The following is a 17,098-nucleotide window of genomic DNA, read 5'->3' as shown; positions in this document are numbered from 1 at the left end:
CAAAACATAAGATGACTAAAAAGATGGATAGAAGTTTGTTTGTTTTGTTTGTCTTTTCTATTTAATAAAACTCATATAGTCCATGTACACTTACAGATTGGGGAGCCATATTTAAAGGGGGTATGTTCACTCAATATTGATTAGATGTTTAAAATGTCTTCAAATAGGTAAAATTATGTACACAAACTTAGCTCACAAAAATGGCCACCAGAAACCTAACCGTCTTTGTAGGTCATTCACTAATGTCCTTACATCACATGTCCATGAGATCTTCCACAGCTGCATGCTCATCCAGAATCTGAGAAACATTCTGTTAGGAGAAGCATGAGGTTTACCACACTGGATAAACTTCTGTGAAGAAACCTTAGATCAAGTTACACCCTCAGTATTTTCAGCATGGCAAGGAACTGGTGAAGTCAAACAATTTGCAGATGAGATCAGGAAGAGGCATGGCATGAAGAAGAACACTTTCCGTAAACTACTGAGGAAAGCCTAACTTGATTCTACGTGGTTGTACCACCACATGGAAGACCCCGACCAGATTTGCCCATTTCAGCATTAATTTCAGGTATGAAATAAATATGGATGAGGCTACAAATTGTACTCTTCGCGATGTAGCTTACTTTCAGTGTATCTGTTTTTATCCCACCTGTAAAATAACTTACTTTTATGTTTTTAACCATTGTTTTAGCAAGCAAACTGTTGTCTCCAGACCACCTTCAGCAGCACACAGCATGTTGCATGGGTGTACAAAGGGTTTTCAGCACCTTTAATCACACAATTACAACGTTTCTAAAACATTTTCATGTTAGTTTCTTAGAGGATGAACCACAAAACCTCACCTTTTCAGTCTTCATTCTAATAAGGCTCTAAAAATTTAGAGCAGGGTCATAACACAACAGCTTCATAAGTCGGTAGACTTGTAAGTGACAAAACCTAGGAAGCTCATCCTCTGGGCAGAATCTACAGTGCAACTCACACTGATTACCCCTTGTAATATAGTACACATCTTTCACTTTGGCAGTCAATAGAAACTGTAAAAGGAACAACATTATTAACTTCCCTCCTGCTTTTTGAAAATAGACTGATTCTAAATCTTTAAGGTAATTTATTGTAATTTATCTTCAAACTATTTTTGTCCCATCCTTTTGCATGTTTTTGTAAAAGAATATATATATCACAGCCTTTCACATTGGGATGCACACCTTTTGCACTGTTTTCTGCATTGACACCATTAAGTTTTTGACTGACTCCTGAATGCTGATCCAATGTATTTACAAGATTAGTACATTTTGATTGTGTGGACTCTTGTTTTATAGATTTATATGTCCAAGCCAATCTAAGTCAATTAAAATATATATATATTGATTTACACACATACTCGTGCCCAATGTATGTGTTTCGGCTCAAAACATGATTCTGGACTAAATAGAGGTATTCTTCAACTCTATTGCTCAAGCTATTGGTGGGAAAAAGTATCCCCAATCCAGTCGGGCACCTTAAGGATATTATTAAGGTGAGGAATCTTCAGGAAGATGTATATGTCAGAAATACCAGGATACTGTGGTAAATTACTTGTAAGCTTTTCTTCACTGTGCTCTGATGGAATGTTGCATGACATCATGGAATGCCTGGGTGCCTCTCTAGGGGAGATTGTCAGTTGGTGTACTCAGGCTGAGCTGAATGGAGCTTGCTCCTGGTGGGGCTATCTTTCTACTATCTTACCCCTGCTACCATCCTGATCTTCTGTACTGGAACCAAGCTATCATTAAAGAAGTAACCTACATGAACTGATGGACTCTGTATCTTCATTTACAACAATTTTGGCGGCGATCTTAAGGACTGACGCGTGCACTAAGGACTAAGGACTTCTAGGAACTAAGGAACCAAAAGACAAGGATCTATGGACGTCAAGGACTTTCAAAATGTCAATTGAAAGTCAGAGGCAACGCCCTGGCCAGCCCCACCAGTGTCCTGTACCATCTGGACAGCCTGCAGCCTGGGCGTTTGTATCCACATCACTGTGGAACCTGTTGTCACCTGTAAGAGTTGAGGAGTCTCTCTGGTAACAAGCCTACGGTGTCTCCTTGTTTATTTCAACCCCAGCCTGCCTGCAAGTGTCGTGTCTTGTATGCGCCCTCAAGGTCTCATGGTCAGAGCAGCGATGTGTTTTTTAAAAAGGGACTGAGACTTTTGGTGACATTTTTTGCATCTGTAACAAGACCTGCAGTGCCTCTGTGGAGACATCAGCAAGCTGGGAGGAGCGTTTTGGTGTGTCTGGCATTCGTGGGGCTGCGTGTGTTCCCCGGTTGGCTTTGCTGTGGTGGTGCCATTTCTGGGGTAAGTCCGTTGGGCGTTTGGTCATTCGCCTTGCTGCGCAAAAATTTTGAATCTTCGTATTTTCGCCGCGAGCACCAGCATGCGCGCACTTACCTCCGTCACAGACCCCTGGAGTTCTTCCGACATTCCCGCATCTCCTCACCCGCTCTTGGACGCTCTCCAGTGCATGCGTGCCGTGAGCCACCCGGTGTGGCGTCAAAAAGCGTGCCGCCATCTTGGAATTGGCACTGCATGCCATTTGTTACCTTTTGCCAACCACGTTCGTTTTACTAGCTTCATCACCGTCTCGCTTCCGTCTTCGAAATTTGACAGTTAACAACGCTGTCGAGCGGACCAATGATGTGGCACAAGTAGGGGCATTGTTTGATGGGCACCAAGAGACTGAAGGTGAGATTGATTCCTGTGGCAATTTCCTGAGAAGTTTGGGCTGGACTTCAGTGTGCTCTTAAAGCCTGCGGGGAGTTGCATATTCTAGAAGGGTCAAGGGAAGAGAGCTGTGGTGGCTATGCGGACAACTGATCGCACAATACGTGGACGTGCAGCTTTTCTACCGGGACACAGAGCATGCCTTGTTTTGTATTTAGTCGGCATGTGGGGATCTCGGGTGAGAAACCGCTCACCGGTGCTCAACAAGGGCTGTGTGATAATGTTTTCATCATGCATTGTTTTATTTTTATTTTGTTTGGGGTGCTCAGTGTATGACAGTGGCTCTAGCAGACTGTGAGTTCACCAGTTTTGTGGTTTTTCTTCTGTGTATCCTATTTAGGGGACCTTCTAGATTTAAACTAGTTAAGGGTGGTTATGCTTTTTGCTTGTCACTGTCAGTTCTCAGGGGGCTTACCCTGTGGTGTACCCTACACTTTGTAGGGGAGGTGGCGTTGTTTCTGGGTAGTGAATGCCTATGAGCTATTTTCCAAGATTGGTCTGTTCTCAGGGTGACTGCCCTGTGGTGTACCCTACCTAGGGGATATTGTGTGTTCTGAAGTGTTTGATTTGTAGTGTTCCTGTCTCTGTGGGCAGGTCGTGGGGGTAATCTATGCCTCTAATCTAGTTTTCGGTGTTCCAGGGTTAGTACCCTGTGTACCCTTCTAGGTGTAAACTAGTTAGGGGATGTGGTTCAGGTTGCGTTTGTAGGTAGTCAATGCCTTTAAGTTGTTGTCTTTGTACATAGAGTGTACCCATTTCTTTGGGGAGGTTGTGGGGGTAGGCAATGCCTCTATTTTAGTTTGTAGTTTTCTTGGGTGTGTGTACCCTATGGTGTACTCTATTTAGGGGAGGTTGTTCTATTTTCAAGGGTTAGTACCCTGTGTTTTTTGGCGTGCTTGATTAAAGCGCTATCGATGGGTCTTCTTTTCTAGTTGACACTGTGTTCCAGTCGAAGTCCGCCTCCATGGAACTCGTGGCCAAGGGTTTCATGTTTGGAGGACTTTGAATGTGAAGTTTTGTTTAGATCTCTTTTGTTATTCCTAAGTGGATCTTAAGCGTCAGCATGCCTTCTAGCCTAATCAGGGGAATTGTTTTTGTGTCTTTCCAACATGTTTTCTCTCTAGTGTCTTTTCGGTTGTGGTTGCTCTCTTTGGGCTAACTAGAGTGATTCTAATCCTTGTTGTATCTTTTATTGGGGATGTTGTTTTCTCCCAAGGGTCTATATTTACATCCACCTAGTTAACAGGGTGTTTTCCCTGGGTGTACCCGCTTTTGGGGAGGTTGGGTGGGTGTTCGCCCTTCTTGTTGCATTGTGTTTTTCATCTGTGCCATGCATTGTTTTCCCTAAGGGAGGGGGATGGGGCGTGTAGCAATGTTGTTTGTGATCTTTAACACATTTCTGTTCATGCCAGTCATTTTCGTGATACCTCATGCATTACACCTGAGGATAGGTGCACCTTATTGCTGCACCTTTTTGCCAAAGGTTTATTGGGTATCTTACTTTACTTCTTTTGTTCCCTAAGGAGAGAGGATGTGTGGTAAATTACTTGTAAGCTTTTCTTCACTGTGCTCTGATGGAATGTTGCATGACATCATGGAATGCCTGGGTGCCTCTCTAGGGGAGATTGTCAGTTGGTGTACTCAGGCTGAGCTGAATGGAGCTTGCTCCTGGTGGGGCTATCTTTCTACTATCTTACCTCTGCTACCATCCTGATCTTCTGTACTGGAACCAAGCTATCATTAAAGAAGTAACCTACATGAACTGATGGACTCTGTATCTTCATTTACAACAGATACCAATAATATGTTATGGATGTTTACCACCATTATGTCAATAATACCTGTAACATACCAAGGATGAGCCATTTTCATGCCAGAGATAGCCATAATGTCAGGGTCATTTGTTTTTATTTTTTCTAAAACAAAGTGATGCTTTGGGATTTTGTTTTGAAGAAACAAAAACAAGTTAAAAGTTTGACAAGCAGCAGTTATGTCTGATGTAGCTGTCAGTCAAACTTTTAATTCATTGACAGGAACCGCCGTGGCTGCAGTTCCTGTCAATGACTACAGTTGTCTTCAGGGCCGTCAGACACCTCTAAATACAGATTATGGCCACTCCGCTCTCCATCACCCTGATAGAATAAATACAGTTATATCCTGGTTTGTGTAATTATGAGCATACAAATTTATGTTCAAAATTCAATAGTTGTGCTGTATCTGCATCTGATCTTAATATGTGTGAGATTTTGAGAGCAGGTCGTTACAACTCTACCACCTACACTTACTATCTACAGCCTCTCTTTTTAGGTCTGGTATTAGCCAAGAACTTTTCACTTTACTAAAATTAAATAATATACTTTTTTAAAGTGGGTTTCAGCCACTTCTCCTCATCCATTGGTCTGTTGTTGTGTCATTCCCATTTTGCTTCCGCCCACTACAGCATACAGTATGGGGCCATTCTACTTCAGCCACTGACTAACTTCACTTTGAGTGACAGGATTTAACCCTTCACAGGAGCACATCCGCACGCATGGTAGTTCTCTTCAGTACCAGTGTTGTTGCTCTTAATTTATTATTACTTCAGTGTTGCTTTTATTTGTAGGGCCTGATCTGAAAGCAGGACCTTTTCTACCAGACGTGAGCACAGGGAACACTCCAGATTTATCAGATCCTGTCTCCTGCCAATGATGTTGTAAATTTATATTTGAGTGGCCTTTGTTTAGCTGACTGCTGCTTTTTCTCACCATACCAGATTGTAAATTTGAAACTGTTCTATATCAAGTTATGCAACCTGTTTCCTTCTGGTGCTGTGCATTCTAGGAATGGTCAGCATTCTTTATGTCATAATGTATTTCTGAAATAGACAGCCTGTATGAAAATCACAATGCTGCAATAACATAACTGCACCAACTCTGGGGCTAGTCTGAAAACCTGGTGCAGAAAAGACCTTTTGAAGAGCAACAGAAATGCAAACAGAAACTCACACAAACTCTGAATATAAGCTCATGAGGGTGCTCTATCTTTGCAAGCCTGTCTTTCTTTCTTTCTTTCTTTCTTTCTTTCTTTCTTTCTTTCTTTCTTTCTTTCTTTCTTTCTTTCTTCCCTTCATTCTTTCCTCCCTTCTTGCTTTCTTTTTTTCTTGTATTCCCCATTCTTTCTTCCTTTCAATCATTGTCTTTCTTTTTTTCTCTCCCTCTTTCTTTCTGTTGCTCCTTTTTTCTTGCCTTCTTCCTCAAAAGCAAGAGCCTGGCAGCCAATGCCAGACTATTGGCTTTTTTAGTCAAGGTCTTTTGACATAGCAGTTATTTATGAGGGTTTTTAGCCAGACTTCATCCACTGGCCTGTGTCATTCACATTTTTCTTCCGCCCACTCCAGCATGCAGCAAGGAGCAATGTGTCAGCCCTCTTCAGTCATTGGCTGACTTCACTATGAGTTACAGCATCTTGCCCTTTCCCATGGAGCCCATCTGTACACAAATTAGTTCCTTTCAGTGTCAGGGGGTACTATTGTCAATGTTTTTTTTGCTTTTGTTGCCCAAATGGGAAGTGTAAGCCCAGGCGTGGGCCCTGTGCTCACTGTGCCACTGGATTCAAGTTAGCCCGACTGATGAGGGGTGATACCCCAAAACCAGTCCAGGATGCTTGTTTCCGGTCCAGAGAGGATCTGGCCTGGCAGTTTGGGCTGAACTGTTCCCATGGGGAGCAGGGTCAAGACTGAATTGCATATGGCTGGTCCAAACTGGGGTGGCGTGGTGAGCAAAAATGCGATGGATTAAACCCAGATCTATGACTGGGGTGAATGTTTGATTGTTCAGCATTCCATCCATCATCTGTTCTTTTTGCTAATGAAATGTGATGGGTCACACATAGATTTGTAATGTGGCCTCCTTCAGACGCTGTTTCTTTTGAGGGGGAGTGGAACCAGCGTGTGCAGGTTTGGGAAGGAAGGGTCACTGCAGAGATCCTGAGCACTCTTGAGAATTATTTATTACATATAACAAAGAGATGAGTGGAGATGCTCCTTCTGACCTGCTGGATCTAGTGAATGCAACAGGAATCCTGTTGACCATTTCATCTGCCTTATGTTGAACAAATTATCTGAAACAAGTGTTTTCCTGTTTGTCAGATAACACCTTTTAATTTGTTCTTGCATTCCTAGTGTCTGGATAGGATATTTCAATCTTAGCCGCCTCTGATCTGTGTAGGTGGCTTCCAGTTTTCTAGAGCTGAATTTTCAGTCTACAAAATGTCTCTCTGTTTCTCATTATACAAGCAATCTCGCCTAAATGATTTACAGTCAACTTTCGAACAGTGATGCAACTTCCACTTCCTCCTATTGGTCATTCCATTACATGTTCATTTGCTCAGCAACTCCCTATCAACTTCCTATTACAGAGGAACAACATAAATCCTTGGTTCAATGTCTTGACCACAATGAAGACTTCTGATTTCCTTGAAAGTGGTAGGGGTAAAGGAGGGACTAGTATAGAAGGGTATAAGGCATTACTTGAAATTAGCCTAACATTTGCTAACTTGGGTTGTGTGTAGGTTTCTTCAAAAACCAGGTGACCACTGTAAGAAATATCGCATGACTTAAAAGCATACCAATATTTGTGAATAAGAACAAAGATGTAAATTTGTAGGTGTTTATCGCATTTACAATGCCATTCTCGATTGCACATGCATGGGACAAATGATTCCTGTCCCTATGCTGCAACGATTGTGGAAATATGCCGGTGTGGATGGATTTCTGCGTTTGGAAGCGCTTGGTAAGGGGGAGTAGGCTAGGATGGGGGGTGTATTGAAAATTCCACAGATCCTGATTTGATGGATTAGGATTTGCAATTCCTGTTCACAGGTGCTGCTTTTCACAGATGCCGCTTTGACGTACATGACAAATAATTATTGTGAATCAGGCCCTATCGGAATAATTATAGTGAAGAAAATTGATTCATCATTGTGCACTTAGAGCAAGATTGAAAAGCAGAATAAATAGAAATTGACATTACTGAGTCGCAAACGCCTGGAATATTTTGACATCAATCACCGTGATATTGAATGCAATAATTCAAAGCAATAATGTTCATTAAAGCGGAATATTACCAAATTTGATTTCCTTTTGCAGCAGGATCAGTGCAATGTCATAATTAATTGGTTTCCGTCTGTCAAAATCTGGATGAGTAATGATAGCTTTTATTCGAATTGTCTGCTCTTCTTTCTCCCTTTTGTTCAGATCGTTGCATCCAACAACTACCGTCGAGAAGTACTTCACATTACTGTATAGGAATAAACAGATAATAGGGACAAATAAAGTCAAAATTGAGCTAATATATTTCCCACCAGATCTTGTGTATGTTCGATATTTCTGACAGTTTTACTTTGATATACAGGCTAATGTTCAGCGAGGACGCAGTTTTTACATAGTGATGCTACGGTATTTGCCTATTAGAGCTAAGAAGCGTTCTGGGGTCATGGCCCATTTAGCAATTTTCCCAAGGCAGGATGTCTGCCTCCATTTCCTAAACTAAACACTAAGGGGCAGATTTACTAAGGACTTGCATTGTCCCTGCGTGATGCAACTCCTCACAAGACATTATTTATTAGTCCATGCAAAGCCACTTCGCTTAGGTTTGCATCGGCTAGGTGTTACGCCAGCCTCAGGTATGCACACCATTTTAGTGCAAACCCAAGTTTACAGACTTTAGTAAATATGGGTTTGCATCAAAATCAAAGGGTGGATGCACAGGAATACCCATGCTCCACCCATGAAACTCCTCCCGCCATGTGCTTCCTTGCATTACATTATTTTCCTAAACCACTCTAAGCCAAGTGAATCAAGATTTGCGAGGTTTACTAAATCCCAAAATACATTTTGCATCAGGGCTGTGCCAGAAAAGTGATGCAAACCTGTTGCAAAAGGTAGTAAGTCTGGCCCTAAATACACCTTCCAGGCGCCAAAGAGACAGGGACTGTGGGAAATTAGTTCGACAACCAGTATTTCTCTCTTCTTCGTGCTTTGCTGTACAATGGGATTATTGGAACGCAGAATTCCTGCCTTACAGAGCTGCCAATCCTCCCAGTATTAGTAATTCTGGGAATAGCAATACTGCATCTGTGTGCCTGCACTCTTCAGAATGGAGGACTTATTCTGCATCTGGTTATCAATCAATCAATCAAAAATTGTATTCGAATAATTATGTATCCAAAAAAGCAATTTTTAAATGGATAGCATAGAAGAATCTCATGAATACATTGTAAAAAAGTAATATAAAAACAGGATAGTTTATACAATGTATACAGTCAATGTCTTAGTCCAATTTATACTCAATATTACGCTATGCATAAATATATAAACTAAAATGCTAGAATACCAATACAATCCATTAAATAAATATCCATTTCTTAAGAACAGTTGTACCAAAATATCAACAAGAGTTCAGGTGCTGTAGACTCTGTGCTTTATATTTCAGATAATCCAGTTCTGGGTAATAATTTTCTTCTTGCAATAACATGTGTAATATATGTTGAACCAGTGTAACAGACTAGGTCATTCTCCAATGTGCATAACAATTTAAATGCATCTGGTAAAAAAGAGCTTCTGAGGGAGAAAAAGTGAGCATATCAAACTACTCCTAATGTCTCTGTATAGGCTGCAAAATAACATAGGGTGGATAGTAGATTATTTTGACCAGCCGTCACAAGGACATTTTGACAGACCAAGTTACCAGGCAGCCGTCTTAGGGCATGCCACAAGCTGATGTAATTTTATCAGTCTCATTCGTGTCAGATAAAATCTCTGCTGGGTATGTTTTACTAATGATAAACCCAACTAGGAGTGAAGTGTCATATCTCATCACAGAGGATTTGCCATTCTCGCTACTCTTCCTCATACTTCACCTGTGGTTGTTAAAGAACAAGTTTAACACTCTCTTACTGAATTGCAGGATGCTCTCCGGACTATTAATAGCTACTCCCTCAAATGACTGTTGTACCAGCAAATAATAGAGCTCTGATTAATCAAAACTTATATGAATGGCATATCCAACTCTCTTCCAAGTATGTCAAAGTCATTCCCAAATAATATGTGAGTGAATGTGTGCCTGCTTTGCGTTTGTTGGCATGGTATAAATTAATATTATATTTCAGCACATCAGTGCCTTACCTATTTTTTTTTTACAGGCAGGCTGCTGCTCTTTCTTGTAATAAGAAATCCGGACATATAATTTGTCACCGAATTGCAGCTTTTTGTATGCCACTGTAAGCAATTTAGGGCCAGATGCATCAAAGGGTTTTGCCCATTCTGAGTCTATGGGAAAATGTGTTGATGCATATGGCCCTTAGATGTGCTATCTCTGTGTTGGGAAATCATGGCGCATATTTGCAAGGCATTGCGCCATCGGAGTGTCACTTTTTATGACACTCCGGTGGTGCAACGCCCGGCTCCATATTTACAATGCGGCACTAAGACACTTTGCGTGTCTTAACTCTGCATTGGAAATATCGTACCCTTTCTGCATCAAGGGAGGATGCAAGGGTTTTGCTGTGAACTTTCCACCGCAACACCCATTGCTTTTTTACGCTGCCCCAGATTTACAAGGATCTGTAAATCTGAAGCAGCGCTGAAAACTAACGGCATTGAAAAGCAGGCATTAGAGTGGCACAACGAAGAGAAATACTATCATTTTTCCTAGTTTTTTTGCTTGTACTATGTGTGTTGCATTCTGCGCCACACACAGAAGGAGTAAATCGCCTTTAAAGGTTGTTTATGTACAGGAAGGTGCCCCTTCCTGCACATAAACAATCATCTCTGCAACACAGGCACCCTTGCACCATGGCGCAAAGGAGCTGTGTTGGCGCTATGCAGCTTTTTTAGCGCAGGCGCAAGGGAATACACAAGTATGTGCTGTATTCTCGAGAATCTGGAGCATCCCTGCATTTGTGAAATGACGCAGTGTGGCGCCGCTAACTTGCTTGCAGCGCTGTTCTGCGTCATTTCTTTGTAAAAATGCTCCTCAATGTTCGGCATATTGGGACATATTTACAAGGGCATTGCACCATTGGAGCGTCACTTTTTATGATGCTCTGGTGGCACAATGCCCTGCTCCATATTTACAATGAAGTGCTAAGCCACTTTGTGTGGCTTAACGACGCATTGTAAATATCGTACCCTTGCACTCCGTTTTCAGCATCACAGGGGCGTGCAATGGGTGTTGCTATGTGTGTTCCACTGCAACACCAATTTATTTTTGATGCTGCCCCAGATTGACAGGGATCTGTAAATCTGAGGCAGCACCGAAAACTAACGGCATTGAAAAGTAGGCATTAAGAGTGCTTCATCGAGGAGAAATACTTTTATTTATCCTCATTTTTTGCATTCTGCAGTACACAGAGAAGGAGCAAATCACCTTTAATGATAGTTAATATACAGAAAGGGCCAAATTCCTGCACATAAAATATCATAAAACATCCCTGCAACGCAGGCACTCTTGCACCATGGTGCAAGGGTATCTGCATTGGCGCTAGCCAGCTTTTTGAGTGCCGGCGCGGGGAAAACACGGGAGTGCGCTGTATTCTTGTGAATATAGTGCAGTGCTGCGTTTTTTAAATGAAACAGCGCGGTGATTCATCATCATCATCATCATCATCAAAGAGAGTGACGGGATTGAAAACACACATCTGAGAGTTGATTATAGGAATAGCAAGGTGGTCTAAGAAGCAGAGTGTTAGGAAAGTGACAGGAGAAACACCACCTCCAGGAGGTGGAACACTGTGAGTTGAGGCATATCCACTACCGGAGGTGCCTAGCAGAGGGTACGTGCATGTCCCGTGGAGCAGAGGTGACTTGGCTGCATTTATGAATGACTTTCCTAGGTTGTGAGAAAAAACCTGCTGAGAGCTGTAAGCAAGTTGATTGCTATATCAAAATATCGAACGTTTTGTGAATCGACTTGAATATGCTGTTTGAAATTGTGGTTCCTAGTGACCTATGGTCTGCATGTAAAATCGCAATTGAGTGGTCTCATACAGAGCCAGAGAGGGATCCGGTAACTCATAGTCCTTCGCCTTTGATTATGAAAAAGTACAATCAGGTGATCACATGGTTGCAGTCCAAAATAGCCCCACAAGACATCAATTGGGTTAAGATAGATCGAACCACCCAGGAACTTAAAGAGTTAGTACATGCATACTATGAGAGGCTCTTGCAAGCCTTTAAGCAATACAGTGGGTTAGATACACTCGATTCATAAGACATGGGTCAATTTGTCTCAAAGATTCTGACAGGGTTGAGACTGGAGATCAGTCTCATGATTTAGCAACTTTTGATTCTGCTGGCAAAATAAATTAGTGGATGAAATTCCTCGGTATACCAAGTATTGCAGTGATGAGGTGGATTCCAGGCATAGGAGAATAAAGGAGAAGTTAATGCTGCAAAACGCACAGAAGGGGGAGCAGGTGCAAACAACCGGAGGGACCTGAGTCCGCAATCAGGGCATGGTCCAAGGGGGTGTTCAGGACACATCGAGTCCGGCGGGACAGGGGAGAGGAAAGGTGTCCCTAGACATCCCAAGACAGGGATAGATGTTTCCACCTTGAAAGAGACAACTGCTTGTCATTTTTGTAATAAGATCGGGCATTGGAAGCGAAAGTGTTGCTTAAATCCAGTGAACCAGAGGCAGGAGGGGGAACTCATGCAAGTGACAGATGTGGTAAATACAGAGACAAGGCCAAGATCGCTTAGTCAGGGAGGGAATCAGAATCAGCTAGTATAGGTGCCGCAACCCCTGAGAATCTTGCAGAGTAATACAACATACTACCAGATGCCCTTCATGGAAGCGCTAAATGGACTGGATCAGGACCCATCTCAATGACGGTGTCTGAGGGAGGAGGAAGTCTGTACTCTTGGAGCGGTCTTAGAGGTAGACCAGAATAGGCTATATGTCGAGGCAGACGTTGATGGACATCACATCACGTTCTTGATTGATACTGGTGATACCCGTTCTACTGTGAGATCTGCAGTAGTCCCAAACCTACCCCTCTCTGGAAAATCAATCAAAGTTTAGGAGTTGCCAACAAGAGAATGACAAATACCTAGACGGAAGTTGCTGGTGAAAATCAGAACTTTTCAGGATCATCATCAGTTTTTGGTGAGTGATTCAAGTCTAGTCTGTTTGCTGGGACATGACCTCTTGTGCAAATTGAATTGCAAGATCTATTGCACATCAAAAGGAATTGTCTTTAAACTAGTGAATCAGATTCACTGTGTGGACATATTTCCTTTACTTACAGTGTAAGACATGCCATTGGACTTGAGAGACATCGTCACACCAGTGGTATGGGACTTCACGGGGAAGGAAATCGTACTAATTTGAGGAGTCGAGCCAGTCTGCATACAGATCAAGCCTAATGCAAAATTTCCGAGAATGCCTCAATACAACCTGACTCCGAAAATGGTGACAGGGATCACACCTGTGATTGAGTCCATGATCGCCCAGGGCGTACTGAAGGAGATCACAGGAAGCCCGTGCAATTCACCTATTATGGGATTGTAGAAACCAAGTAAAAAAGTACTGCATACTTCAGGACCTTGGAAAAGTGAATAATATCATGATTCCATGTTGTCCTGTGGTACCGAATCCATTAGTAATCCTATTCCAGATTCCTTGTGAAGCTGTCTGGTTAACAGTGATTGACCTTTGTCAGGCATCTTTTTCCATTCCACTGCATGAGGAAAGCCAATTTCTAACCCTCAAGGGTATACTGAAAGTCAATAAATCTTTAATCAAGAAGAACCTCAAAAGCTTGATTCTGCCCCGAAACTCAGTGTTAGTCCAATATATCGATGACCTTCTCACTGCATCTGAAACACGGGAGGCATGTAGGGACGATATTATTGCCTTACTGAACCATCTGGCTGACAACGGCATAAGGTGTCTCCAAGCAAACTTCAGTACTGTCTCACTGAAGTTCAGTATTCGGGCCCTCGAATTGAGAAAGGCAAGAGGAAGGTGTCACCTGAGCGAGTGGAAGCGATCATGAACATGAATCCTGCTATGACTCAGAAAGAGGTCAGAATGTTTTTGGGAATGGTTGGCTACTGCTGACAATGGATCCCGAATTTCTCTTTGATGGTAAAATCTTTGCAGATGCTGACGCACAGGGATATGAGTGATCCAGTACCATGGGACAATGACTGCTTACTTGCCTTATTTGAGCTGAAAGAGTGCCTTTGTCGTTGGGGATGCCCGATTACAACAAAGCATTTTGACTGTTCTGTCATGAGAAGGAGGGTCGTGCTCTTTCTGTACTTATCCAGACACATGGAAGAGCCCATAAACCAGTGGCCTATTTCTCAGCTACACTAGATCCTGTAGCTTCAGCTTTGCCCGATTGTCTCAAATCCGTTGCTGCAAAAGGTGTCAGTACTGAATGATATGAAAACATTGTGATGGGTTATCCATTTACAGTGTAAGCACCACACTCAGTAAGCTCCTGATGATGAAATCCAAAACACAACATTTGGCGAATAAAAGGCTGCCAAGATGCTGAAGATTGTGAAGACCATGACTGTCTGGATGTTACTGAGCACTGTACCAAACCAAGGCCTGACATTGTGGATGAACTGTTGCCAGATTCTGACCAAGTTCTATTTGTTGACTGCTTATGCTTAAGAGACAATGAAGGTAATTTGAGAGCAATGTTTGCTGTCTATACCATCTCAGTAGTGGTGGAAGCTGATTGTCTGAAGGGAGTAAACACCTCACAAGTGGCCGAGATCATCACCTTGACCCGTGCATGTCTTGTCACTGAACAGATCCGAGTCATCATCTATACCAATAGACAGTATGGTTTCAGTGTGGTTCATGACTTCGGACAGCTGTGGTCGCAGAGAGCGTTCATTTCACCATTTGGCTCACCAATAAGGAATGAGGAATATGTGAGACAACTGTTAGAAGCATTACAACTACCAAAGGAACTGACTGTCGTCAAGAGTGCAGCCCACATGAAGGGGGATGACTTTGATACATTTAGGAACAGATACACAGATGAAGTTGCTCATTTTTGTGCTACGCACACATGCATTTTTATTGGGGACTATGTTGGCGAGAGCACAGAGAAGACTGAACTCAGAATGCTGCTAGCTATTGCAGACATCTGGGATGATGTTAGGTGTTTGAAATGGAGGCAATAGCCCAGGAACAAGCAGGTTGGTTATAAGCAGGTTGTGAGAAGGGAGAAAACGATATCTGGATCTCAACTGACGGTAGGACAGTGTTACCAGATTGCTTGTTAAGTCCAATGGCAAGGCAAATTCATGGATCAGCTCACATAGGAGGAGATGCGATGGTGTGATTGTTCAGGCAGACTTGGTTCAATCCAAAGTTTCATGCGATTGCAGAGGCAGTGTGTCATCGGTGTGTTGCTAGTCAATGGATGAATGCTTGGAAAGAAACTGTTGTTGCCTTGATCCGCAGTTGAAAGTCGGGTTTTTTTCAATAGGATTCAGTTGGACTTCATCAAGATGCTTGTGTGTAATGGGATGAGATAAAGTTTGGTTGTATTGTGCATCTTTTCTTGGTGGGTGGAAACATATCCAACTGGAAGGTGTGATAGTCTCATAGTAACAAAGTTATTGTTGAGAGAACTTGTGCCTTGTTTCAGATTTCCAACTACTCCGGAGTCGTATAGAGGAACACACTTCACCAGCGAGATCATAAAGCTTTTGTGTACCGCCTTGAGTGTGGATCAGAAGCCTCAGGCATTGTGGAGCAGATCAATGGGACGTTAAAAACAAAGCTGACAAAAGCATGTGCTTTGAAATTCTTGAAAGGGCCTGATCTGTGGCCCATGGTCCTGATGCGTTTGCACAGCATTCCTGATAGGAAGACTGGGCTCTCTCTACATGAGATCCACATGGGAAGGGTGATACGCTTACCTACAGTGCCGTCCACAGCTTTAATAAACATATCTTATGACATGATCCTTAACTACTGAAAAGGATTGGCTGATGTGGTTCGTTCTGTGTCTCACCAGGTTGGAGCAGCAACTGCACAGACATCGGAAGACCTCTGCCACCACCTAAGCCCCGGAGATTGGGTGCTAGTCTGGAAGCATGTAAAAAAGAACTGGCATGGCCCTCGGTGGCCTGGTAATGAATAGTGCTGTGAAGTGTGGAGGACTGCCGAAATGGACACACCGGTCACAGGTCCCGCTGAATAAACAGCTCCTCTTCTGGAAGTGATTCCAGCTATGATTGCAAGGTCACCGGAGAGGGCAAGCCAAGCTGTGGTGGTTACTGAAGAGGCTGGATACCCACCAGGTCAAGTTGAGAGGGGTCAAGCTACACAAGACCCAGGTATAGACTCTGAGGGAGATGGCAACGTTGTGAGTGGTATAGAGTCTGACTCAGCTGAAGAAACTGGTGTGGAAATTGGTCATGTGCAGACAAGATAGTGAAGCTGCTAATGAATTGTGGTATGGGAGTCAGAAAAGGAGGAACTTGAGACCTGCATCTGAAAAAGAACTTGCCCCAATAAGAGAGTCATCTGAATAGAGTGAGTCAGAGCAAGCCTAGGGAACAGTAGGGGGAATCGAGGAGAGCAAGAGTGTCGTGTCAGAGATACTCATCTCCTGAGTGGACTTATCTAGCTACCAATACTGGAGAGAACGATGTCCAGGACTTCAATCCTGATTGTCAAGATCCTGCTGAGAGTTCCTGGAATAGAGGTTAATGCAATTTTGTCATTGACTTTACCTTATCCATCAAGGCTGAGTGGCTTACAGACTCTGATTCTGGAGCACATTGAATTTCTGAGCTTTGGAAATCAGCCACTGCCTCAGGAGATTGCAGCATTCAGAGCCTAACTGTTACAGCGAGTTATAGACGAGATTGGCTCTGATCTCATAAGGAATGTAAATTGAAATTTTGAACTGTAAATAAAAAGGTGCTTGACAGAAGATAACCTAGGCCCGAGTGGAAGAAGAATAAAAATAGGGACTTTTCCTTTTAGAAGAAGAAAGAGGGCCAGAGAAGTCTTCCAAGTCTTGTAAATACTCTGCCAAAGACTGATAAAGAACTTACCATCAATCCCAAAAGGAAGCTTCTCAAAGACTTTTGTTGTACAAAAATAAGAGGCAGAGAAAATAGACTTTGTTTTGATCCTCTTACAGCTACAAAGTATGTGTGATCACATCTTCACAATTGATGCTTTCTTCAAAGAAATTCTTGCAAGAGGCTGTTCAAGTGGTGCCAAGTGTGTATTTTTGTATTTTTTTGTTTGGAATAGTTTATCAATAAGGTAATACATAATAAATCATTAGACCAGGACATTAA

General features: G+C 42.6%; 1 protein-coding gene across 1 annotated transcript in view; it reads right to left on the bottom strand.

Annotated features, from left to right (window-relative positions):
- OVCH2 (ovochymase 2) overlaps positions 1–17,098 on the bottom strand; it is an 881,024-nt gene that overhangs the window by 682,765 nt on the left and 181,161 nt on the right. The window contains exon 4 of the mRNA XM_085648218.1: positions 7,870–8,042. Coding sequence (XP_085504344.1) covers positions 7,870–8,042 — 173 coding nt within the window. The remainder of the gene's footprint in view (positions 1–7,869; positions 8,043–17,098) is intronic.

The sequence above is a fragment of the Triturus cristatus genome, chromosome 3_2 (assembly GCF_964204655.1).
Source record: "Triturus cristatus chromosome 3_2, aTriCri1.1, whole genome shotgun sequence".
Lineage (NCBI taxonomy): Eukaryota > Metazoa > Chordata > Amphibia > Caudata > Salamandridae > Triturus > Triturus cristatus.
The sequence above is the reverse complement of the archived record's forward strand: the minus strand, read 5'-3'. Positions and strand labels throughout refer to the sequence as shown.